This window comes from Centroberyx affinis, unplaced genomic scaffold (genome assembly GCF_046629955.1).
Source record: "Centroberyx affinis isolate AG114_WGS23_722 - 3 ecotype Tasmania unplaced genomic scaffold, CSIRO-AGI_Caff_v1 ptg001292l_1, whole genome shotgun sequence".
Lineage (NCBI taxonomy): Eukaryota > Metazoa > Chordata > Actinopteri > Beryciformes > Berycidae > Centroberyx > Centroberyx affinis.
In genome coordinates this window covers 23,509-49,024 of record NW_027279798.1, presented here as the reverse complement: position 1 = coordinate 49,024, position 25,516 = coordinate 23,509, and the positions used below count along the sequence as shown (strand labels likewise).

The following is a 25,516-nucleotide window of genomic DNA, read 5'->3' as shown; positions in this document are numbered from 1 at the left end:
AATTATCCCCTCACAAATTTTTTACTGCCCAGATAATGATTCATTAACAGTTGCAAACTCCCACAGCACCACCACAACTTTTGATTCCAGTAAAAGTCTGGGGAGCCTGTAAGCCATTCCCAATGAACAAACATAATGAGGCTACTTAAAACCTAAAACTTGGAGTGAAATACTTTTCTCTGCTCACTCACGGTGGCCCTTGGAGTTTAAATGAAAGGTACTGCATAGATTGCAAGCAATTATTTAACTTATCCAATGTGTTATAAAATATATAGGCTATCCCTATGGTCTACCGCGGGGCATCAGGCTTATGCTTTCAACTCAAAGAAATCTTCAGAAGATTGTGTTTACATCCTGAGAGGGAAAGCCCAAGCCGAGCCATAATGCAATATCCTGAGCAGCTCCTGCACACAAGGGGGCCTGACTCCTGGAGAAATTTGATCCTGCATTGGGCCCTTTAAAGGAATATGGGATGAGTCTGTTGAATGGGGCTCTGCAGCGGCAACGTCCCACTGAACTCTCCGCTCCAAAGAAACACAGAAGGGCAGCGGGAGGGACGACAGCAGAGGCATGCGAGAAAAAAAAGTCAAAAGAAATGAATGAGCGGCAGTGAACGGCAAGTCGAGCGAATGCAGAAGTTATGAGTCGGACCGCGAATTACCGGGGAAGGTGTACGTGAGCGGAGAAAGCCGACTGAGGGGGAGAGACAACAGAGTCACAAGGTAAAGTATGTGGAGGGCTCCGCTTGAACCAGGAACACTGACTTATCTCTTTGGAAGTCCTCTGTTGGATGACTGATTTTAAATGCACATGCCGGGACTAAACTAAACTAAGATGCGGTTGCCGGTTTGGGACAATAACCTGAGGAGGCGCAACGGCAACTGCGTATTTTGAGATATGTCTGATGTGTGGTTGAACTTTCTGCTGACCGACGGTTTTATGGTTGCTACTTTTCTACTTAACCAGCGCCTGTCTGGCACACCTGTTCCTTGTGGCCTTTTTTGGACAAAATCTTGGCCACTACTTGCCCTTGCAGCGCTTCTAATAACATTTATAAAGGCTATATTAAGACTTTCTACACGTGAAGCAAGAAAAACCTCTGTGCTTAATTATATTTGCATGACCTTTAGGGAGAAATAGCCTGTGTGTGCATGTATGTGTGCATGTATGTGTGTTGTAAAGAGTGCACCCATGCGTTATCAAAGCCATTTGTGTATCTGGACAGGGATCCTGAGTAGGATTTACTCAGGATCCCTGTCCAGATACACAGACTGTCCATACTGCTCCATAACTCAATTTGACTCCTGCAGTATAGCCATAGCTGTTATTTAAACACCTTCCCAGGCTGATATATGGACAGAGGATATATATTCTGTCCCACACTGTATGGTTAGGGACGTCTCTCACTGTAACTCACCCTGTTTTCCCCCCCTGAGAGCCCAGACTTTACTGTAGTGTCTGTGTGGCGGACAGGACAGGAGTGCTGCGGAGATAGATGTTTACACCTCAGTACGGAGGAATGTCAGGGCCTGTATTTACGGCTGAGACTGATAATGAGTGTGGTCAGTTTACCGAGGCCTGTCATTAACCTGCGCTGGGAGAGTTAGGCTTCCCTTGCTGGCTGAAGAAGGTAGGGGAAGAAGAGGAGGCGGAGGGGGGAGGGGGAGGGAATGCGAGGAGAGGTGTTGGAGGAGGCGAGAGGAGAAGTGGAGGAGGAGGAGGAGGGTGGAGAGGTGTTGGAGGAGGAGAGGGAAAGTAGAAGATGAGGATGTGAGGGAGGGAGGAAAGGGAGGAGGAGGATGAGTAAGACAGGATAGGCAAGATGATTAATGGGAGGAAGATGGAGGTGAGGTATATTCAAGTCGTAGAAAAACAGGATGATGTCTTCCAGTCTTCTGGAGTCTTCCAGTCTTGTGTTAAACTTTCCTTTGAATCTGTGTTATTACGAGGTAACAATAAAAAGCAGGGTACATACTGCAGCTTTACACCAGGCCTCTGCTTTTAGTTATTTATGAAGTTTTTAAACATTCTGCATAAACCTCTCCATTTCCAAGAATAGGGTCAAGGGTTAAGGAATACTTAACTGGATGACAGCGAACATTGAAGACTTTTCCCCTTTGTCTTTATTTATAGGAACAGTTCCCAACTGTAGCTGTAAAATGGGACCAAAATAGTGCGGCACTAATTTAAACACAAGTGTGAAGCCGACTTGACGGGGCGGGAGTCCAGAGAGACAGAGAGAGAGAGAGAGAGAGAGAGAGAGAGAGAGAGAGACAGAGAGAGAGACAGAGAGAGAGCGACAGAGGGAGAGAGAGAGAGAGAGAGAGAGAGAGAGAGAGAGGTCTCCTGTGCTAAACAGATGGGGCCACGCAGGAGAAGATAAGAGAATACTTAGCGCACCCCGCACGACTCCTCATGCTCTCTGTTCATTTGTCTTTGTCTCGTTTCGTACACACAGAGATCGGCCACGCTGACACGAATTTGCGGCGGGTGACCCAGATTTTACACACATGCTCCTGTGCTGCCTGATGGGAGTCGTTTTGGGGGAGATGCCAAAATCTGGGGAAGCCAGTTGGATCTCTGCAGAGACAACAACAGCGGGGATTTGAAATGTCTGGTGGGGATGATATCACTGAACCACCTAATCACTTACATCACCGCAGCTGCATGCTCAGCAGTGTGTGTGTGTGTGTGTGTGTGTGTGTGTGTGTCAGTGCGAGTTTGTGTCCGTGCGTGTCTGTTTCCAATCTGTGTGTGTGCCTCTGCATCTGTGTGTGTGTGTGTCTGTGCTCGCGTAAGCAAGCTCTGAAGACTTACGGCTGGCCAGGGAGTGTGTGTTTGAATATGCGGTGATTAAGGAGGCTCTAGTCAATGGAATGACCAACTGGAGACTTCTACTTTTGCTCCCTGCGTCCTCTAAAGAGCAGCAAACACACACTCTCAACCCCGCTTTACTGAGCTGAGGGGGAAAAGGTGCAGTCAGAGTCATCAAGTGTTGCAACAGCTAGAAAGAAACATCACACGCTTTAACCGTCCAAACAATTTTATTACAATCGGTGATAGCTTCCACATCTTGAGCAAAAACTCCTCTGGATATCAAATCTCACTCAGTCAGACGAATAATACAGTATAACTGTCAGTGTAGTCAATGGAAAGCGGTTGACGGCGATGGCAGCCTCTTTCAGTGGAACTTGTAGCTGTAGAAAGTATCCTGCTGGGATCCTTGTGGTGGGGTTTCCATTGACTTGTCTTCCCCAGTGTTTTCTCTGGCCCCGTCTGCGTCCAAGGTCTCCCAGTTAGATGGAAGTAGAGAAGCTCCCAGGGCCTCCTTGTCTGTCTGTAGCCAGGAGAGGAGTCACCATACTGGGCTCTCCAGCTCTCTCAACCCCCCCCCCCCCCCGCCAGCCTGTCCCGGTGTGGCCCGCCCTGGGTGGCCCGAGTGTTACTAAACATGGATCTACCGTGCAGACGCTGAAAAACTTGTGTTTGTTGTTTCGGCTTTTTCCGTCCACCTGAATCTTTCCAACATTGGCATGTGCCAGATACTGTAGAAGATACTGTAGAAGAGAATAGTACTCATTAGTTCACATATAACAGTAGCCTCACTGGAAAATTGTCTTCTGCGCTTCTATAAACCGTCCCACAATGGAGGGTTACGCTCATGCAAGTGGAGAAAATGACTCCGGTTTATATCTCAGCTGTAACAAAAGCTAAAGGTCGGGCTGCATTACTCCCACACACACACACACACACACACAGTGCAGAATGACCTCATTTTTGACAGGCTAGCTTTGTGGGGCTTTTTTTTATACGTGTGCACATTTTTATTAGATTCAGGGAGCGAGGAAGAGATGTGACTATTTGTAAACACTGGTTGCCTGCCTTCCTTCCTTCCTTCCTTCCTCCTCCTCCACCTCAGTAGAAAGTCTAACCCAACTTGGGTTCCTGGTACCGGTTGGCGTGGGCTGTAACACCCCCCCCCCATGTTCAACAACCTGGGAGTGTTAAAGGAATTGTTCCGGGGAGAATTAGCATAGCGGTGCTGAGAGTGTTTAACCAGCAAATGGCTTGTTTGCACCCAGCTGTTTTAGCTCCCGGAGGAGAGCCTGGCCTTGTCTGTCCTGGCTTGCCCCGGTGAGGCCCAGCTGACTTCTCCTCTTCCTCTTCTCCGCCTCTGTCTTCCTTCACTTGGCCTTCATATCCCCCGGTCTGCCCCAGAGAGAGAGAGAGAGGGAGACGTCCGGAGCTGGACCTTGACTGTCCAGCCTGGGCGCAGCGGTCGGCTGGCGAAACCTCCACATGCATGACTTCTGTAATTTGTTTGCTAGGCCTGTATTTATGAGCATGCTAATTGTAGGGAGCGCCATGGTGCAGTTATAGTCGCTGGACTTTGAACGTCTGCTGTTCTGCTGACGGCGTCTGGCTCTACTCTGAGCCTGTCTGTCTTTCTGTCTGGATGTTGTTTGACTTAAGCCTGTTTTCCCTTTTCTGTGTCAGGGCCAAACTTACTTGAAGTTCATTTGGTTGCATTGTTACTTCGTATTTTCTTCACAAATCTTCCATTTTCATAGTGTATAGATTCATACATCGGCATCTCAACATCATTACTGGGCTGTTATGTGTTATAACCTCAAAGCTGCTTGTTATGGCTACTTTTATCTCAGGATAATCAGGTTTTTATTGAGTTCACACAATAGGGCCTGAACCTTTGTGAATGAGTATCCGGCCAGAGAAAAATGGCCACTAGTCAATCCCTCTCAGGTAAAAATAACTTCAGCTCCGCAGTTTCCCACATTCAGCACTCGGCCCCATTCATTCTCACACATTCTTTCCTCCTTTCTTTGCCTAGGCGAGCTCACAGCCCCCCTCTCTAGCTGTGATGGGACTGTCATGCAGAAAGACACTATTGTGCCGCGCTGGATCCCGTTTCACTCCTGCCCTGTAATTAAGAAGGGATTGCATGGCTAGGGAGTTGTGGGTGGGGGAGAGACCCAGGGATTGGGTTAGTAGGTAATTTGGCTAAAAAGCAGAGCACCGACCTGCTTTGTAGCTGGCAGGCCTGGGAGCCAGCACGCATGAACCCAACTCCCCCACTGACACAGAGCCTCCCTGCTGGGGTTTTGTTCAGTGTGTGTGGGCATGTGGAGAGGGAGAGACTGCAAATGCAAAGGAGGGAAGGTATCTCTCTCTGGCTCTCTCTCTCTCAACTGTTTTTAGTGTATTTTTGTGTGTTCACGTGAGCGCAGCTACAGAAAGAAAGCGCGAGCATGTGTGTATATACTGTATGTGTTTGTAGAGTGGGTGTACGCATGTGTCTGTGCAGTTGTGTGTCACAGAGCGACAGAGAAAGTGAGAGGAAGCTTTTATTCAAATGTGTCATCGTGAACTCATCGTGAGTGTTTGCTTTACTCACGTTTCCTCGGTGAGTCATGGGAAGCGTGGTCAGTCGGAAGCATTTCAGAGGTTAAATCGCTATTTTTTCCTCCTCTTGTGCTGTAAACGAAACCAGAAGCCGGACTGCTAGAGGAAATACCATCACATGATCGCTTGCATATGCATATCCTATTCAAAGTGACACGTGTCATTTGTTTGGTTCCACTACTGTCATTTTATTATGTGTATAGAAACATGTATATTATATGTATACAAAAAGATTGAAGGCAAGGCTGTCATTTACACTCTTCATGAGATCACAGCAAACTCAGCAACGCATCACAAGTCAGATAAACCAAACAAAAGCACGCAGCGCTGACTCGACTTGTGCTTTCTGTGCCGTGTCTTTAGGTCCAGTCTGAGTTCAGAGACAGCGCTCTGAAAGTTTGCCATGGCAGACGTGCTGGAGAGCGGCGGGGCGGGAGCCGTCGGGACGGCCAGCGTGGATTGGCAGAAACGCTGCGTTGCCCTGGAGATGCAGCTACTGAGGTTCCGTCTCCAAGCGGGGAAAATCCGAGAACTGTTGGCAGAGAAGGTAAGAGAGAGAAAGGCATTGTGGGTAGTGTAGGAAACTGCAGGGGACTGCACACAGAGATTTATGATAAGAATTTTAGTGCATTCTAGTTGAATTTATCATAAGAACGGCTGGTTTATGAATGCTTAAAGAATAGTTAAGAGCTTTTAAATCCATCCATCCCTCTGTAGGGTTACGTACATCCATTCTCTTGACACTTATCTGGGTCAGTGGCAGTGGCCCAGACATCCTTTTCCCCTACAACTTCCTCTTCCTCCAGAAACCCGATTTGTATCCATGATCTCATATTTTTTGTCAAAACGCAGAGCTTGTGATCATAGCTGAGGCGTCAGAATAAAGACTGACCGGTAAATCGAGAGCTTTTCTGTGTCAGCTCAGCTCTCTCTTTACTGTCACAGTCTGGTGACTACAGCCACTACATCTAAATGGCACAAGTTAGGGGGTTGAAAGTGAAAGTGGCACGCTCAACTTCAAACACTTGAACCGAGTAAGGTGCCAGGTTCAGAAAAATACAGAATATGAAGGATATACAGTACGTTAAGAGTTACCGCATGTATAGGATTAAATCAGTTTCTGTGTGTTCTGAACGAGATCTTTTCCTATTTTGTTCATCTTATTCTGTGTCACATGTTTGACCTAATGATTTGACCTGACATTGATTTGGCATAAATAACTTGAACTGTATCTGTGGCTTTTTTAACCGCTTTACTACTGCGAGAATCAGATCCAGACTTTTCACGCCGCTATGACAGTTATCTGCTTTGATAATTGTATGACTGCTGTGTCAGAATGACAGATGCAGACAGATATTCTGACCAAACACTGTGTAGCTCACTCTGCCCCATCCTCTTCTCCCTGTGGTGTACCGCTGTGTGTTTTTTTTTTAGATGCTTTCTGGCTCCGCTGACCTTGGCGTAACAGTCAGACATGTTAATGCATAAGGAAGCAATTAACGAATGTGAATAAGATCGAATACAGGTGTGTTTGTGTGTGTGTGTATGCGAAGAGAGATGATTTTACTCAGCTTTTTGGGTAAACACTTGGTCCACTCATCCTGTATCATCAGAGGTTTGCTACAATTTCTAAGCCAAAATGAATATTTAACAATTTACTCATCACTCCTGGTGCTTCGCCTCAGGGTGGGAAATAACCGCCCGCCACCAGCCAAATGTTGATAATTCTTTGGCTGTGGTAAGCCTAACTACCAGACACTTTGGAAGGTAATCAACCATCATCAGGAGGTTCTAATCTGTTCTAAAGATTTGCTGGTAAAATACAACAAGATGTTCATACAAGTGGAGGGAGGCAGAGGAGGATGAAATCATCCACTGTAGGCTGAAGGAGTAGTTTCCTGCCTTGCCTCTCCTACAGTTTTGGGAGGGTTTCTTTGTAGCTGTGAAACTGGAAGTTCTTTATTACCTAGTAAACCCAAATAGTTGTGTGAGAGTGAGTATCTCAGAGGTGCTTTTGTTTGGAGTGTCATGGTGGTTTGCTTTCTGTATCATCTCTAATTCTGGAGCGCTGGAGTGGTTCTTTCAGCCAGTCAGCAGGATGTTTACAGTCCAAACATAACGCTGTGGCTGATAAGAGCAGGACGACTCCCTACTGTGTCCTCTGTCAGGTTCTGTCAGACCTCCAGCTCCTCCCTTACACACACACACACACACACACACCCACACACACACATCCCCCACACACACACACACACATCCCACACTAGTCTTGCTCTCCATTTCTCTCTCGCACACTCTCACTTTCATCCACAAGTACACAGTTACTCGCTCTCTCATTCTCACTCTCACACTCACCCATACACCCACACACAAACACACACACACACACACAAACACACACACACACACACACACATGCATACACAAGTGCAAACACATAAACATTGTGCACATTGTTAAATGTTCATTTTGGCCATGCTGCGAAGAATTGGAAGAGGTTCAAACTTTCTGAAAGTGGGCTAATTATTCTCCCACTCTCTTTTTCTTTCTCTCTCTCTCTCTCTCCCTCATAAACACACACACACACACATACACACACACACACACACACACACACACACGTACACGCACTTATACACATATTGTTTAATGTCCATATTATTGTTAAATGTTCATTTTGGCCACGTTGCCTAGAATAGGAAGAAAAGGAGTTAAAACTTTCTGAAAGTGGACTAATTATTCTCTCACTCTCGCTTTCTCTCTCCCTTTCTCTCTCTCTCTCTCACTCATAAACACACCCACCCACACACACCCACACACCCACACACACACACGCAGCACTGAGCGGGTAAGTGGAGGCCCGTGCTGCTGAGTGTGTTTTTCTGAGGCGGGGGGGGGAGGGGTGCTGAGTGACTACCATTCCGTCATGTTATTGCTGTTTGGAAAGACTGCTTCACGCTCTTCATCTCCCCTCTTGCCAAGTTAGGAGTGTTTTACGCATTGACCCACTTTGGTATGGAAAAACATGAAAAAAAAAAAAAAAAAAGTTGACGTGGTTGCCTGTGACATGGCATTTATCTCTGGAGGCTGACTGTCAGTGAGAGAGAGGGAGAGAGAGAGAGAGAGAGAGAGATGCCCCACTTGCTTGTGTGGAGTTTAACGGGAAGACCACTCTGGTCAAGAATTTGTATAAGTTACTGCTATGGATTAGGAAAGCCCAATCAGCAGTTGTCAGTGGGTATAAAGCTGGAGCTGCTCCATAAAGAAGGAACTGGGAAAGTTCGTAAAAGTGGAGCAGCACCTAGAGGGATTTCCTGGGGATGCACATATATTTTCTGGTGCAGAACTGACAACTATACTATAGAATGAGCTCATTTGTGGATGAAAACACAAACAAACAAACAAACAAACAAACTGTTGGCCTGCAGAATCAGTCCTCTATTCACTGTTGAGCAGCTCCAGACTTTATACCGGTTGACCTCAAAAGTTTGAGTCCTAGCTCTCTGGTTTACTGGGCTGTCCTAGACTATAGAAATAACATATAGGAATTTTTTAAATTGAGTGGTGCTCCACTTCAAGGTTTTCTATTTCATTACTTGGCTAATCTAATACTGGACAAATTAGATTAATCTCCTCCATAAGCCTCACAAGGCCTGAGGGGCGACAGGCACACTATCGTTTGACTCGGGCCAGTGGGATCGCTCAGTGGGGAAGTCTACAGAAAGGTCACTGAGTTCAGGTTTGTGTGTATAAACATTTATTTTCATGGCAGGATTTGTTTGGATCAGCTTTTTTTAATAGACCAGCCACTTCACTCTGTTTTTGGTGCAAAGGTTTTTAGCTAGTTTGAGTTGACGGAGACGGAGCATATGGTGCTTTGTGACCTGTATTTAACCCTGGGAGTCTGAGGGATAGGTAGGTAGGAGCTAGCTTTCTTGCGAGGTTTTGTGAGGAAAACGTTTGAGTTGGCAGGCAGGAGGTTTTAGAGGAAGGAACATAGATGCAGGAACACCTTACTTATATTGAGTTGCACCTTTTGCACAATGCCTTTCTCAACTCTCTGAGGGATTAAAATACTCTCATCTTCATCTACATGTCTCTAGATGATTTAATATGATTATAGCGGCTTTAATAGATGAAGTTAGTAAGGCATCACAGCTTACCTGGAGGCTAGTATTTGATAGAAAGTGCTGGTGGTCCTCATTTTGCACACTCTTTTACTCTTTCTCTCTCAGTATCTTTATTTCTCTTTCCTTCATCTCTTCATTCTCCTCTCCTTTTGGCCAGTGGGTTTTAACATTAATGATTGAGCTGGAGTCATTACTAACCATCAGCTCTGTATCACAAGGGTTAATGATTAAAGTCAGAAGGGCAGGTGGAACAGTGAGTGAATTTGGAACAGATACTTCACAGTGAAACTATTATCAGATTACTCCTTTTCTGCCTTCTCTGCCATCTAAAAGTAGCGCATAAAAAAACTGAATACTGTCTTTGTCAAAGGGAATTTGTGACCTGTGTTGCCGATGCGTACAACTGGGATGAATTACGGCTACGAAGCAGCTTTTAACATCCACTAATGTCAGAACGCATTAAACGACAGCTCTAGGTTGCAGAAAAACAGATTTTGCCCGCTTTGCTGTCAAGATTTTCAAATCTAGATTTGGAAATTGCCTGGATTGCACTGCGCTTGAAACTCTATTCTAGTCTGGACGCAATCCAGCCACAATGCACACATGAGCAGTGTAAAGAGATGGAGAGGAAGAGTGGAAAAAAGAAATGCGGACCCAGATTTAAATAAATACAGCCGCGAGAGATGCTTAGCAGACATTTTCAAGTATGGCAGTATGATCGACAGCGATGTGATGTCATAAAATCTGATCTTTAGTATCAGATCTTAAAAATCACACTGAAATGAAAAGTGTAACTGCAGCCTTTGACTTCAGCCGCCAGTTTTCCTCACTGTCGGTTTGTCCCTGGCAGTGAGATAGGACAGAGGAAACAGATATCTAGCTGTGACAGAGCTATTAGCTGTCTGGGGAGGAGATGATCTGCTGTCTCTAGCCTGCTCTCCTCTTATCTGTCTACCTCCTTGGATCCTATCAGTCCCTCTGGATTCCACACTAAAGCAGGGAAGACCAGCACTCTCACACTCTTACACCGAAGCAATGCATTCTGTAAAACTCAAGATATTTCAACATATATTTGACATCTCATTTTAATTTCTTGTCCTGCCATGCCAACATTTATCCTGTCCCGCCATGCAAAAATCTATAACCATTCTGTAATCTTCAATTGCATTTTAGGATAACAAGCATACATTGAGGGAGTGGCTCATGCTGCTAATACTTGGCTTGATGAAACACGACCCCCCCCCCATTTTCAGCCTTCCCAACAGCAGAGGCTAGTCTGTGAACACATGCTGGATAGCTGACATAGTTGTCCCACGCCTGCTCAGCGACTCAGGCCTCACCTGTTGGACTCTGCAGTAACTAAACAAGCCCAAGAGACACAGAGACAGACAGACAGAGAGAGAGACTCTTACTGGCAGCGCTCTGGTGTGCAGGGTCTGTATTCATAACCGGTAGCCTAAAGGTTATGGAAGCAAGTTTGTTACCATAAGGTCACCCATTTGAATCGTCAGACTGGGTGGGAAAATCAGGGCGGAGAAGGTAAATATGTAATGTTCTCCCCTCCCTCACCTCACTGCCAACAAAGTGCCTTTGAGGAAGCCACTTAACCCCCAGTTGCGATGGCAAAGCCGTTCTCTGCATAAACAAAGGCTGAAAAAAAGCTTCGAGAGTGCTGATATCACAGCAGTTTTTCTTTTCAACTCAGTATGAATGAGAGTGACTTGAAAGACTTAATGCTGTGACCCTAGATTAGCACTCCTACTTTAATGGAGTTAATTTATGACTATATTGGCCAGGACTTTACATATACAGGCCTCCAGTCAGTCTGCAGGCCTCTGTGTCAGCCTCAGTCTCACAACTCAATCCCGTGACTCAAGGTCCAACCCCACCTCCACCTCCTGACCTCTGACCTCTCCTCCAAAGGGGATGTGTCAGCTCTTTAGGCTGTCTGATGACCAGTTAGCACATCTGTCCTGCTTTATGACTTCTGACGTAAATTCACCTAAAGTGCTTGCTCGCTTACTGCTATTTTTGTTTCTTGAATGGAGGATAAATACTGTTTGCTCTCCTCTGGCTTAGCTCAGTAATGCCTTTGACTCACGATGGAGGCTTTTGACCTTGAGGTGAGGACTCATCCAACCACTAACCACCAACCTCCGCCCACACCTCCCCCAGCCGATGCGTCCTGGCTTTAGCGAGTGTTAATCTGGCCGTCAGGCAGCGTTCAACCGGTGTGAGTGGATTCTGGGAATCAGGCGGCCTTTATGGAGACGGCGAAAAGACAGAAAGACTGAAACAAAGAAACAAAGGGAAGGGAAACAAAGACGATGAGAGGAATTCAAATACTTTCCTCAAGCAGAGTGAATCCATTAGTGTGTTTGTTCTCCTTTCAACTGGGTCACTGAACTCAGGGGAAAGGGCATCCTGTGTCAAACTGTGTGTATGTGTGTGCGAGTGTGTGGAGGTATGTGTGTATTTATGTGCACGCGCTGTGTGTGTGTGTGAGCATACATGCGCATGTGTGCATACTTGCAGAATGGACAGCGTTTACCTTTGAAAGCATGAGTATGCATGCTTGCACAAAAGGTGACGCAAGCATGTGCACACACAGTAGTCACACAGAGTTTATTGGTGCTCTTCCATCACACTATTATTTGGCCGGGGGTTAGTAGTGTGAAAGATGTGCAGCTTCTCCAGAGGGGCTTTCTGTTGCTTCTATGCTTTGTGTTTACATTACTTTGCCCCTGTGCTTAAAGTACCGGTCCTTGAGAAATGGTAAAACATCTGATCTCACAGGAGATAATCCTTCTCGTCCCGCTCTCTCTCTCTCTCCCTCTCTCTCTCTCTCTGCACTTGGCTGATGTTTGACCCTCCTTCCTCCTTACTGAGTTCACGTGTTGCCCTTCAACTTGCTGTCTCCACCATTTGTTACTGCTACACTCGATGCAGTAAGATTTTCTTGATTAGGAATGCTTTCTGGTACTTGAACGCAGGTCTCAAAGTTGCTCAAATGAAGTTTCCCTCCCACATTCCCACTACATTCACCTTTTAAATGTCTTCCCAGGGGGGAGGGCTATTGTAGGTAGGATTAGTGTGTGTGTGTGTGTGCATCCATGTGTGTGTGTGTGTGTGTGCGTGAGCTCAGGCAGACTTCTGGCTTGGTGGTCTGTCTGTCTAGCAGGGCCTTTTGTGGCAGGTTGCAGGATGTGTCTTGCCAGAACCTGCAGCACTCTCTGACAGACCTTGAAGCTGAAGGCGTTTTTTTAATTAAATGTAACTATTGTGGAGGCGGGCGGGGGAGTCCACCTCTACCCCAAAGGAGTCATTGGGAGCTCTGGATTTTCCCGTGACCACCCCTAACCTCCCCTCCCCACCCACTTCCCTTAGTACCCCATACAGAGACAGCTGACCCGTGTTGGAAACCATGGTAACCTCTTTTGTCTCTCTCCCAGATGCAGGAGCTGGAGCAGAGGGTGACAGAGGCTGACCAGCGGGCCGAGAGTGCCGAGAAACAGGTACAGCGGCAGTTTATTCAACCCTTTGACCGCAGGATCTAGTTCTGGGCATACAAGAAAAAAACAGATCTTAAAAATATATATATGTAAAAATACATGCTGTCATGACACTGTAAGCCACTTTGGATAAAAGTGTCTACCTACCATACTTATATTATGTAATGTATTATCCCAACTAGACATCCTTTCACTCCACTTTCTAAACTGAAAAAAGAGAAACAAAGAATTAACTAAACCTAATTGTTTTCAACTTATCTTTGTCACATTCCCATAGGCCATGGTCACCTTTTCCCTCAACAGAATATTCTACATTTTTTCATTGCAAAGTATTCAATGCATTCACTGATGTATAAATGAATCCCAAAGATGGGATCAATAAAGTTCAATTACTATGGAACATCAGTCCTGCACACATTCAGTTGGATATTGTGTTTCTTAGTGGACACCTAACAGCTAAGGGGGAGCTAGCCTTTTATAGGGCTTAACATAAGGGGTCAATGGATTTATTTTGTGCTTTGGGGATAAGAAACCCTACACCTTTCACACATATTCTCTTTGTCTTGTTCTGTTGGGTTTAATCACTAATTTGCTGTCATTACTGGGTGTTCCAGGTGTTTTCTGAAGGTGGTAATTTGATGGTGCCATTTTTTTTAAAAACCACAAAGTCCCAAGGGCTTGGAAAGCTTTCTCTTGTCAGAGCTTAGAAATGTATCCTTGTTTTTTTCTTCCTGGCTTTGTCCTCTCCAGAACAATTGGAACCTACCATGCAAATTTACTATCTTCTGGTTGCACTCCTGCATTCACTTATCTTATTATACATTTCAGATCCACGTCATGGAAGAAAAGCTGAAATCTGCAAACATACAAACCAGCGAATCGGAGAGCTCATTGTATAGAAAGTATCAGGACCTGACCAACCAAGTTCAAGAAAAAGATGCTGTGATAAAGAGATTAGAGATGCAGCTGGAAAAACAGGTATGAAGCCAGTGGATAAGGAACAGAAATGCCCATTTATGTTCATAAAATGTAGGTCGTAATAATCTGCAAACCCTGTTTTCTTTGACTACAGATCTTAGTCAGAGCCCAGGAGGCAAAAATCATTGAGGAGAAGGCTGCCAAGATTAAAGACTGGGTCACCTTCAAGCTTAGAGAGGTAAGCTCAGACATGTATAGTTAAACCCCTGACTAAAGAAAGAGCCTTGTGGAAAGCTTTCCCCCTGCTCAGAGACATTCTGTTCCCACTGAAACAAACTAGAGATTTTGTTGATTTGTGGTCAAACAGTGAATATAAACAGATATTAAAATGCCTGGTCATCTATGATAACAATTGTTGGCATGTAATATATAACTGTTTACATATTACTGTTGTCAGACAAAAACATTTCTCTCCAAAAAAGTCATGAAGCGATGATATCAACGTTCAGTTAAAGAAAGAAAAAGTAAAACACCAAACCTGCAGTTATACGTTGTTTATTGCAATAGTAGTGGCATATGCGTGCCTGCTGTCTTTAAGTTGTGTTTTATTTTATATTGTGTGTTGTGTTGTAGATGGAGCAAGAGAACCAGCAGCTGAAAATGGCCAACCTGAAGCAGACTGAACAGATCATGTTGCTACAGGACAAACTACAAGGTGATTTTTAATTAACTACTAGAGGACTGTGGGCTCGTCTTTATCGAGCATTTCAGAGTAGTCAATAGAGAGTCAGTAGAGTAATCAATAGGGCTCCAGATTGGAAGTCAACTTAGTCTATGTATGATTTAATTTTAGTCTTCTTTTGGTCTTTGTTATGCACTGTTGGTTTGATCATAGCACATACTATTGGTTGATTATAATATTGTCAATAGGAATTTAAATCCTACTGTTACACGCATTGTAAGTCGCTCTGGGTAAAAGCATCAGTATTTGCAGTATTTATAGTATTTTTAACAATTGATTGGGCATGGATTCATTTATTATGATATATTTCCAGCACTTTTGTGGGAAAGAGGTTGAGTTGCTGGCTTTCTCTTTCTCCTCCAGTTCTCCTAGAGAAACCTGCATCCTGTGGATCCCCCACCACCTCCCCGCTGCTGGATACCCACCTGGTGCCCAGCAGCCCCCTGTATCCTCCCAGCTGCCCCGGCACACCACCTGCCCAGGATGAGAGCTGGAGACAGCCGAGTCCCCGTGGGGCCGCCTCCAATATTAAGACCTCACCAACAGGTGTGCTGCCTATTCATATTATTTTGGGACGGGTAAAGGGAAGCTTTTGAAGCAGTGGGTGTGTTCTTTAATTCAAGCTAGGAAATGGCCCATCACATGACCAGACAGAACTGGTAAGGGCGGAGCCATCTAATACGGAAAGACTTTGAGCCGGATGGTTAACCTCACCAAAATGCACCCATTGTTTCCAAAATGTCACTATGCCCATTCCTAATCAGTGTTGGCTGATCAGTTACTTTGTAATGCATAAGTACTCACATTACTTTTTGTGGTGACTAATAACTTAACATGTTCGTTTTTTGATTATTTAAATGTTTCTTTCATATTGTTTCATTTTTTGTTAGCGCAAATAAAGAAAGTAGGACGATAAAAGTTACAATGAGATGTTGCATCTCATCCAGGCAACATGCTGCTAATTGAAAAATCACAATCTAAGTATGCTTGATATAAATGAGATTGGCTTACTGTTTCACAAACAGAGCAATAGTCTTGCATTGCATTTTATAACAATGATTGATAACACATTTGGCAGCACAAGCCATATTGCTCTGGCATGTTTTAATGAAGTAAATTAACCAACTACTTTCCCAACACTGTTCCTAATATTACCACCATCCACTCTCGCCGGACATCATTTTCTTCCATGGTGTGGAGGCTGGATTAAACATAATATAATAATAATAATGAAACCATACTTCTGTCTCCTTGCAGATGTGAAAAGGACTGCTGAAGCGGCCAGTAAAGGGATCTGCCAGGTGGACCTCGCGGCCCACGATGCTCTCTCTCAGGGTCGGGGCAGGGAGGGTCCCAGCAGCCCGGTGTCCAGCAGCGGTCCGGAGCTCCCGCTGGGCCCAGCGCCTCCCACCAGGGAGAGGCCGGAGGGCCGGGCCGGGGGCTCCGACCGGGACAACTCCTCCGACGAACTCAACAGCAAGTTCCGCTCCCAGTGCCTTCACTCGTCCTCATCCTCCTCATCTTCGTCCTCAGCGTACGAGATGGCCCACAGTCCCAGCACCCCTGACACTCTGATTGGCATGTCACCCAAAAGCCCGCTCCTGTCGCGCTCTCCCTCCACCAACCACCCCTTCCTGACTCTCCCCCAGCCTCTGGCTCACCAGTCAGGCACCAGCATGACTTTACCCAAGGTGCGGACTCCGCTGACCCCCAGGGACAGCATCCAGCTGGTCAAGAAGCACTACAGCCAGCCTCAGCCCAGCCTGGACAGACTGCACCACCTCAACGTTAACATAGACATCATGACCCCCTCCTCCACATCCTCCACCCTCCAGAGCAGCGGCTCTGCCACCTCGCCCTTCGCTCAGGTCGTGGAGGAGACGGACATTGATGATGGGCCACCTGACAGCATGGAGGGGGTGGTGGAGGGGCCGGGATTAGAGGAGCCATCCCATGACGGAGTCTCCTTTGTGGGGCTGGCAGAAGAACTGGAGCGGCTGGATCCCGAGGTTCTGAAGCCACCAACTCCTCCCTTACATCGCTTCCCTTCCTGGGTAATGATCCAATAGTGTTATCAACTCAACTTATGTGTTCTGGCTGTATTACTTTATGCTGTCAAAATCATACTGTCAAAATTTCAACTGATGGATACCAAGGCAACAGACATTTACTGAGGCAAATTACCCAGTTGCTGTCGTCGAGTGAAATCCTTGTAACTAACTAACTGTAATTTTGGTGATTTTCATGTTTTCACTTCAACTGAAGGAAAACATGGAATGAGAAAAGTCTAATGAAAATCTTTCAGAACACACTGGATAAGCTCAAAAATACATTTTGATCAAGCTAAAACAAAGTATCATTATATATTAACAAATTTCAGCCTTTGCCAGGTACACTGAAAGATTTGAGATTTACCCGTTGAAGGTCTCATGATCAAAACATCAATATATAATATCTAATAAGGAGTTTTTCTGATGAATGTGTAAGTGAAGACAGTCTGGAGGAATCTTTTTGGCTTTGTCAATCCCTGCAGGAGAGTCGTATCTACGCTGTGGCTAAGTCAGGAATGAGAGTATCAGAGGCCGGTCCTGGAGCCAGGGGCCCCGGACGAGGTGAGTGTCCTGCAGGGAGAAACAAGAAACCATCCTCTCGCTTTTCACTGACAAACACAATCCCACTGTTACAATGAGGCATTCACCATGTTCCTTTTTAAGTCTAAACATTTTAATTTAATTCTGTATAATGCAATGAGGAAGACAATGAATAGCTCTTTTTCATGTTTTAACTGGTGTCTAACCCTCAGAGTGTGTGTGTGTGTGTGTGTGTGTGTGTGTGCGTGCGTGTGTGTGTGTGTGTGGTGGTCGGGGCGTGGGAGATGAGTCAGTGCTGTGAAGTGACATGTCATTCAGCTGATGCTTAAACTACTGTGGGGGGTGAGTGTGGTCGGTTCGGATCTGTCATTGCTGCCTTTGATGTCACTTCCTCTTACCTGAGGCTCCGAACACCTGTGCAGGTGTGGGCTCCTCTCTGGGAGGCTTTTAAGATCCCCCCCCCCCCCTTTTTAAAGAGCCAAGGAAGAACAGGGGGAGAATAGAGGGAGAGGCTGCTTTTTAATCAGCTGTGATGAAAGGATGGGGGCCAAGGTGTAATTACCGCTATGCTTTCTGTCCCGACATCATCCATTTTGTCAGGATGTAGACAGAGGGACTTGACAGCACTCAGAATATTGAATTTATCGACTGCCAAGCCTCTGTTGTGGATTAAGTCATCGTTTGCTTTCAGTTCAGTTTCCTCCTGTGGCTTTGCCTTAGGAGCATCTGCTGTTGACACATTCTGCACACTGCACTTTAATAAGTACCATGAACCAGCTTTACTTTGTTTGTGTGAAAGAGTAGTGGACATTTTTTTTTTTCACCAGTTTGTACATCTGGAGTCCGCATACCTGCTGCTAATAACTACAAGGGACTGAAAAGCAGTGCAACGGTCTGATTTTTTGCATCTGTAATTGAATAAATGTTTGCATGTGTGTGTTGCAGGATCCAACTTACCCCAGTATCCAGCAGCAGGTCCATTCACACACTTGATCTATAAGAATATCAACGTACCTGTGTATACAACACTGAAAGGGGTAAGGGAAATCTGTACTTCATATTGACCACAGCCTGTAAACTAAATTTTGCATTGCAGTATGCTATATGTTGTGTAATGTGTGCTCATGGTGCTCATGTTCGCCCCTCCCCTGAGTTAGTTGTGTGTTATAAGCGTCAGCGCAATTTCCACCTGTACTGAAATGACTTAAATGTGGTTTTTTTTGCCTTACCTCATCCCCCCCCCCCTGTGTTTTTTTGTGTTTTAGAAAGCCACTCAGATCAGCAGTGTACCTCTGCCTGATGATGAGTCTGGGTCGGAGGATGACAGCAGCTCTCTGGCCAGTTTGCGGACCTCCACCCTCAGTCCTGACAGGAAGGGCAGCATCCCAGGGAGCCCGCGTGCCGTCAAGAGAGGTGAGGATTGCAATGTAGGCAGAACAGAAACAGAAACAGAATCAGCTCCACGTGTGCCCAAAGGTGGCATTAAAGGGAAAAATCAACCCTGAAACACTTTAACACTGTTAAAAATCAGCTATTGGCGATGTACCTTGACGTGACATCACATTGATTGATCTCCAGTGCAGCTACAATGGAGTTCCATTGCAGTTTCGGCCGTTTCAGCTATCGAAAATATCAACAATGTCAGATTTTGCTGTCAGTCCCTCAGACATAATGAGCAAGGGCTTCTTTCTAGACTTAACATTTTGCATCAACAATCATACAGGGAGAAATCCATCACTGAAGAGGTAGGAAGACCAATTTAATAACCTAATGGACCGTAATGTAATGCAGCCACAATGCAGCCACAAGATGTGTTGCGTTTTGAATAAAGAAAGTTCTGGGAAATGTAGAAATAGACAAGGCAGGTAGAGGGAAAGTGAGTAAACCAACAAAGTAAATTACAACACTTCACTTCAGTGGCTACACTGACATTCAACACTGACACAAAATAACTCCTGGAATGCATTGAACATCACAGATTTATTATATCTAACAGTGTAAGAATATCCGAGAGTGGATTTTTCCTTTAACAGCGAACAGCTCTCTGTCTTCAACCACCTGTTGCCTGCTGGCCCACAATCAAAAAGTAAAAGTCAGACCATTTGATGTGTTTTGTTTCCCAGTGTTTTTTCCCCCTTAGCACCACCTCTACAAACTCTTTCTTACCACGCTTCCACTCAATTCCAGAGGAGAATAGAAAATGTCACCTCTGTGATCTGGGAGAGGTTGAAAATGAAATGCACTTTTTGTTCTACTGTCCGTTATATCATAATCTTAGATATAGGCTTTTCTGTAAAATATCTGCAGGATGTCCTGATTTGTTTTCTATGTCTGATGAATGTAGACTTCAGTACCTGTTTACAGACAAAGTGTTTCACCTAGCTCAGTTTGTGTTAAATGCCTACCAACAGCATAGGGGGGCGCTTTTTGTTTGATGTGTTGGAGGCACAGTTTGTGCCTCAGATGTGCCTAGGTTATGTTTTATAGCTGTAATGTCTAAGGAGAGGACTGTGCTCATATTTGGTTTGACATTGTTTGACATGTATGGAGGTGTATTGTATTTATTCTTTCGCGCTCACTATGTTATTGCTCTTTTTGTTATGTTTGTAGTGTCTTGTAAGCCCATGCGGGCTGGGCACCTTTTGGTGCATGACACTTTGAAAAATAAATTACTTACTTACTTACTTACTTCTTACCTTGTTTATGTGTCATCTCCTGTTTTCCCTGTTACTCCGCTGTGCTCCAGGTGTGTCCATGTCCTCCATCAGCTCAGAGAGTGACTATGCCATTCCTCCAGACGCCTATTCCCTGGACAGTGACTACTCTGAGCCTGAACACAAAGTCCAGCGGACCTCCTCCTACTCCTGCGAGAGCACTGGGCCTGTGAGTAGAGCCTTCCTTTCTATTAGTGTAGACCTTGGGCTGTTGCCTCCACTGTATAATTTTCCCATCAAGATGGATAGTGAACTGACCCACTGTCTGCCAGAAAATATTCACATGTGGTTGATGACCCAATATGACTTGCCAGTTCAAATCAACACAACACTAAAGATAAAATACAAATCTAGATAATACAGAAGTCATAGAAATAGGTTAAATAGGACTCATATTCATTTTCAGTGCTAACCATTTGCTACACAGCATGAGTAGTTATTTAATTTATTTATTATTTAAAAGAAAATTGCAGAGCCATAATGCAACATAAATACAGAATGGGGAGGCATTCTAGCTTCTACTGTATGAAATCAAAGTCATAATACACAAAAAGAAGAGTTGTATAGGTGAGATTAAAACAATCCCAAGGGACTTCTTAAAAAAATCCCCTCAAAAGAAACAAAAAGAAAAACAAGGTGATAGTGAATTTTTTAGACATTGAATTCAGTATTAGACATGTATTAATTATTGTGCATTTAGACCAGTTGTGTTGACTTGAGGTCCTGTGCTGTGTGTCTACAGGAGATGCTGGAGAAGTCTGGCTACCTGCTGAAGATGGGCAGCCAGGTGAAGGCCTGGAAGCGCCGCTGGTTCATACTGAGGAACGGAGAGATCCTCTACTACAAATCTCCTGTGAGTCTGCCCCGCTGTCAACTGGCCCGCCCGCTTCCTTCTAAGGATTCGTTGTTTCCATCGAAAACATTGCACGAATATTTCTGAATTCGGTGTGTTCATATGTGTGTGGCTGCAGCTGAAGGCACGAGCACTGTCCAAACACCTTGTAACTGCCAATGTTGTACGACTAGATGCAAAAAGCTCTAATGATATCAGGCAGCTCCCAGAAAGTTTCTGACTGGATTATTGTATTGAAGTGTGTGTGTGTGTGTGTGTGTGTGTGTGTGTGTCCTCAGAGTGACGTGATCCGGAAACCTCAGGGCCAGATGGAGCTGAACTCGTCCTGCCGTATCGCACGAGGAGAAGGAGCACAGACATTTCAAGTGAGTGGTACACACATTTTAAATGGTTGACACTGGACTCAACTCTTCTTCTCCTTCTACTGCAGAAAATTGGCAGAATTTTAATAGTAGTTAGGACCCTTTTATAGACCTGTAATCTGTAAGACTGTGACAGAGAAAACATAATAAAACCTCTATTCCATTAACAATGAGAGGGTAAATGCAGCTACACAAACACACTCACACACACACACACACACACACAGACACACACACACATACCAATACTCTTCTTATAGCATAGTGTCACAGCGGAGCTTTGCATACCAGAGAAGCGGCTTAAGATGACATCAGGTATAGCATTGCCTTGGAATGTTTTCCTGGCTCTTTGGCAGCTGATTCTGATCTCCTCCGACACGATGATGCTATCAGTCGGCTTGGCTTTGCATTTTTCCCATATTTCTCTTCTCTTCTAATCAGTTGATTACAGAGAAGAAGACTTTCTACCTGACCGCCGACTCACCCAACATCCTGGAGGAGTGGATCAGGGTTCTGCAGAACATACTCAAAGTCCAGGCCAGCAGCCCCGTTACCGTGGAGACCACCGCCAAGCCCACCGTGAGAGGCTGGCTCACGAAGGTCAGGGGTCACAGGTCATGATATCATATCATTATAGTTAGTACTCTTTGTGATTTGGCCACTCTGAATGGGCATCCTGATTGCAAATATGTAGAGATATGAAACTATTTTTAGTTATGTGCAATTGTTTGAATTTTCTTTGGATTGTACTATATTGTTTTATTAGGTTTTGTCGATAAATAATTCAAAGTTTCTATGAATCTGTACTACCTCCATTGCCTGACTGCCAGAGGTATGGATTAGCCAGGCTTTCTTTCCAAACAGCATGCCAGAAATATCTCATTTTCAGGCAGAGAGGAAGGTTTAACCTCCTCATTCAAGTGGCTATAGAAGTGTCTGTCGTTGGGGCGGGGAGGGCTGGACAGAGAGCTCTCAGGCGGATTCTTGGAGACCTCCTTCACGTTGGGACACGGCTATAAGGCCGGGGCTGCTGGAATGCTTAGAGAGCCAGTCGCCCCTCGCTCCCCTTCCACCCCCATCTGGCTCTCTCCCTGCTTTTCCATACTGAGGCCTGTCTGTTAGTAAGGTTAAGACAGGGGCTTGGAGACCCTTTACCATCAGATGGGTGTGTGTGACGGGTCTGATAGATGACTGACAGCCTCTTGCTTAGTGATGATGGACTTCCCCTTCTGGCCCGTTGGCTTTGATCTACTGTTTATGACGTGATCAGTGCTCAGACAGGGCTGTTCTGCGCAGTTCACCTCGGTGACCCTGTTTAAGGGATGCACAGCTGGCCTCCTAAAGTGACATCATCGCTCCATTCATATTTCGAAACCTCTTTAAAAGACGTCTGTTTCAAAAAGTGATGTATGTATTATTCAGGAGTTCAGAGGTGCAGCAGGGGAATCAGAGTGGAGATGGACGGCTGTGCTGTTTTCAGTTGTCTTCAAACTTCTGCTTTGCCTTAGAAACCAATGATTTGCTCTCACTGCCAGTTTAAATTTTCAAATTGTCAATGAGGTCACTGGAGGGGGGCGTTCATGATTTGCACACCTACCCGTAGACTCCTGGGACATCTGCTGGTCAGATTTGGAAATTATAGATTTCTGTCACACAAGAAAGAAGATTTTGCTTGAGTATAAAAGGGGAATACAGAAAAATAGTCCTTTATACACACAGACAGTGTTGGGGTTTGTCTTGCAGCCTCTCTCACACTTTCTCTCCAATCCTCTCTCTGTTTCAGGTCAAACATGGACACTCCAAGCTGGTGTGGTGTTCTTTGGTCGGCAAAGTCTTCTACTACTACCGTAACCAGGAAGACAAGGTTCACACAGCAAGCCTCTCCCTACCTAAACATGCCCTCACCTTCTTTTCATTTTGTCTGTCAGTTGTTAGTTATTAATCAGACCTTGGTTAAAGAGTATTTGCAAATAGTACTTCTAAGCAGTTGTCTTAATCAGTGTAGAGTACTACATTTGACAAACAAATGAACGTTTTTTTAGACTGTAGACAGTATGGTTTTATGTGATAAGAACAAACCTGACACTATGTATTGTCCTGGTGCAGTTCCCTCTGGGCCAGCTGCGGGTGCGGGAGGCCTCGGTACAGGAGGTGGACCGCTCCTGTGATTCAGACGAGGACTATGAGGCGGGGAGTCGAGGCTTCCTCTCCTCCCACTGCACCCTGGTGGTCCAGCCCAGGGAGCAGAGCCCCACGTACCTGCTCATCGGCACCAAGCAGGAGAAGGTACTGGAATAAAGAGTGGTGAAATAAATGGTTAGTTAGGGAAGGAGTAGTAGGGATGGGAGGATATATAAAAATTCAATATATCGCAATTCAAAAATGTGATTATACGTATCGTGGGGCAGAAAAATGAATCAAAATATTAGTTCCATTTTATTCTGCTGTAGTAATCGTAAATGAGACGGCTTGACCATCATATTTTCACAAGCTCTCCATCCAAATTATATTATTTGCACTTTGTAATGACATTTTTAAATTGGTTACATTCTAGCAAGACAATGCCATTGCTTTGATTTGTGGCTCAGAAATAAACATAATTCTGCACAGTCAGACTTTGTTGTCATTGAACTTTTATTTATTACATTGTTTCATGGTTGTATTGAATCGTATCATGGGATAAGCATATCATCCTATCCCTAGTGAAAAGGCAATATATTCATGTGTGGGTTCCTACATTCATCTTAAGGTACTTGATCCAAAGCTGGACCAAACTGCATTTGCAAATACCTTTTGTGGGTTTTTTTGTCTACTAGGTGCCAGATGGATTTTTATCATGGTATTATTTGAAAGTCATTTTAGTATCAAGTACCAGTAAGGAAGTCTCTGAAACTCTGCACTGTGCAATTATTGCTTCTTCTCCTTGTTTTTATATCTGTCCCAAAGCCTTTTAGTGGAAAACAACATCTCAGGCTACTCATTTCAGTTAATACATTAATGTGTTCTGTTCTTCTACACAGGACACATGGCTGTACCACCTGACTGTGGCAGCAGGCAGCAGTGCAAACTTCAAGGTGGGAACAGAGTATGAGCAGCTCATTGGGAAACTCCTGGACGCAGAGGGAGACCCAGGTGAGAATCCTTATTCTTCAGCAAGCAAGCATCGGCAATATCCTGATCAGCCATTTGTGATGCGTTTGTTCAATCTTACTTTTATTTAAAGCAATGTGATTGACCTGTTTTTGTTAGAAGTGCTTTAAAAATACATTTGACCTGAATTCACTTGGCACAGTTTTTCCAAAGTGTCTTCACTTTGGAAATGTAAATACAAAGATGCACAGTCTTGTGGAAAGTTACTTTAAAAAGTAATTAGTTACTTTATTTCATCACTTAATTAAAAAGTAACCAGTCATGTTACAAAGTTACTCTTTATTAAAAGTGACTCGTTAGAGTATTTTCGTGTTATACACTTTGAAAACATGCTGCAGCAATATGGCTTGTGCTGTTGTCAATTATTGTTTTATAGTGCAATGCAAGACTATTGTTTTGTTTTTAAAACAGTAAGCAAGTCTCATTTGTATCAAGCATACTTGGATTGTGTTTTTTCAATTAGAAGCATATTGTCTGCATGAGATGCCACAAGATTTTCACTTTCTTTTTAAACCTTTGGTCTGAATTCTCCTAATGTGTTGCCCCCAACACTGCATCTTCAGATCTTCAGGTTTTGTAAAACCTACTTCAGTAGATGGATCAGGCTTTTCAAAGTCCCTGTACAGCTGGATACAAATTTAGTCAGTAGCATGTTACATGTTATTTTGATCCAGGACAACTTAAAGCCTTAATCCAGACTGCAGACAGTGTTTAAGACCGGCATGTGTGAATGTTTGTCAGCTGTTGGGTCACTGAGTTTTGAAACCCAATCTTTCTGTTTTTCTGGGTGTGCGTGCATATGTGTGTGTGTGCGTGTGTGTGTTTCTCCTTCTCTTTCCCAGACTCAGTGTTGTGGAAGAGCGAGGCCTTGTGCTTCAGTAAGGAGGGACTGCGCTCCCCTCTCACCACTCTGCCCTCTGAAGCTTTACAGACCGAGGCTCTCAAACTTTTCAAGGTCAGTCTCTACACCTCTCACCTCTCTCTCTCTACTTTCTCCCTCTGTCTCTCTCCATCCTTTGTTCTATTCCACTTACTTTTGCTCTCTCTTCCTTTTTATGTCTTTCTCCAAATCCCCCTCTCCTTCTCTCCTCTCCATACCGCTGACCTACATTCCTGTCTGCCT

At 44.7% G+C, this 25,516-nt stretch overlaps 1 protein-coding gene across 1 annotated transcript in view; it reads left to right on the top strand.

Moving 5' to 3' along the window:
- Window positions 1-658: 658 nt before the first annotated feature.
- Window positions 659-25,516, top strand: part of LOC139649100 (pleckstrin homology domain-containing family H member 1-like) — a 34,173-nt gene continuing 9,315 nt past the window's right edge. Inside the window, exons 1-19 of the mRNA XM_071525417.1 lie at window positions 659-722; window positions 5,785-5,968; window positions 13,004-13,066; window positions 13,892-14,041; window positions 14,136-14,219; window positions 14,615-14,696; window positions 15,087-15,269; window positions 15,981-16,777; window positions 17,257-17,335; window positions 18,260-18,351; window positions 18,580-18,727; window positions 20,061-20,197; window positions 20,771-20,881; window positions 21,160-21,246; window positions 21,685-21,843; window positions 23,027-23,107; window positions 23,350-23,529; window positions 24,264-24,375; window positions 25,236-25,348. Coding sequence (XP_071381518.1) covers window positions 5,825-5,968; window positions 13,004-13,066; window positions 13,892-14,041; window positions 14,136-14,219; window positions 14,615-14,696; window positions 15,087-15,269; window positions 15,981-16,777; window positions 17,257-17,335; window positions 18,260-18,351; window positions 18,580-18,727; window positions 20,061-20,197; window positions 20,771-20,881; window positions 21,160-21,246; window positions 21,685-21,843; window positions 23,027-23,107; window positions 23,350-23,529; window positions 24,264-24,375; window positions 25,236-25,348 — 2,802 coding nt within the window. The 5' untranslated portion in view covers window positions 659-722; window positions 5,785-5,824. The remainder of the gene's footprint in view (window positions 723-5,784; window positions 5,969-13,003; window positions 13,067-13,891; window positions 14,042-14,135; window positions 14,220-14,614; window positions 14,697-15,086; window positions 15,270-15,980; window positions 16,778-17,256; window positions 17,336-18,259; window positions 18,352-18,579; window positions 18,728-20,060; window positions 20,198-20,770; window positions 20,882-21,159; window positions 21,247-21,684; window positions 21,844-23,026; window positions 23,108-23,349; window positions 23,530-24,263; window positions 24,376-25,235; window positions 25,349-25,516) is intronic.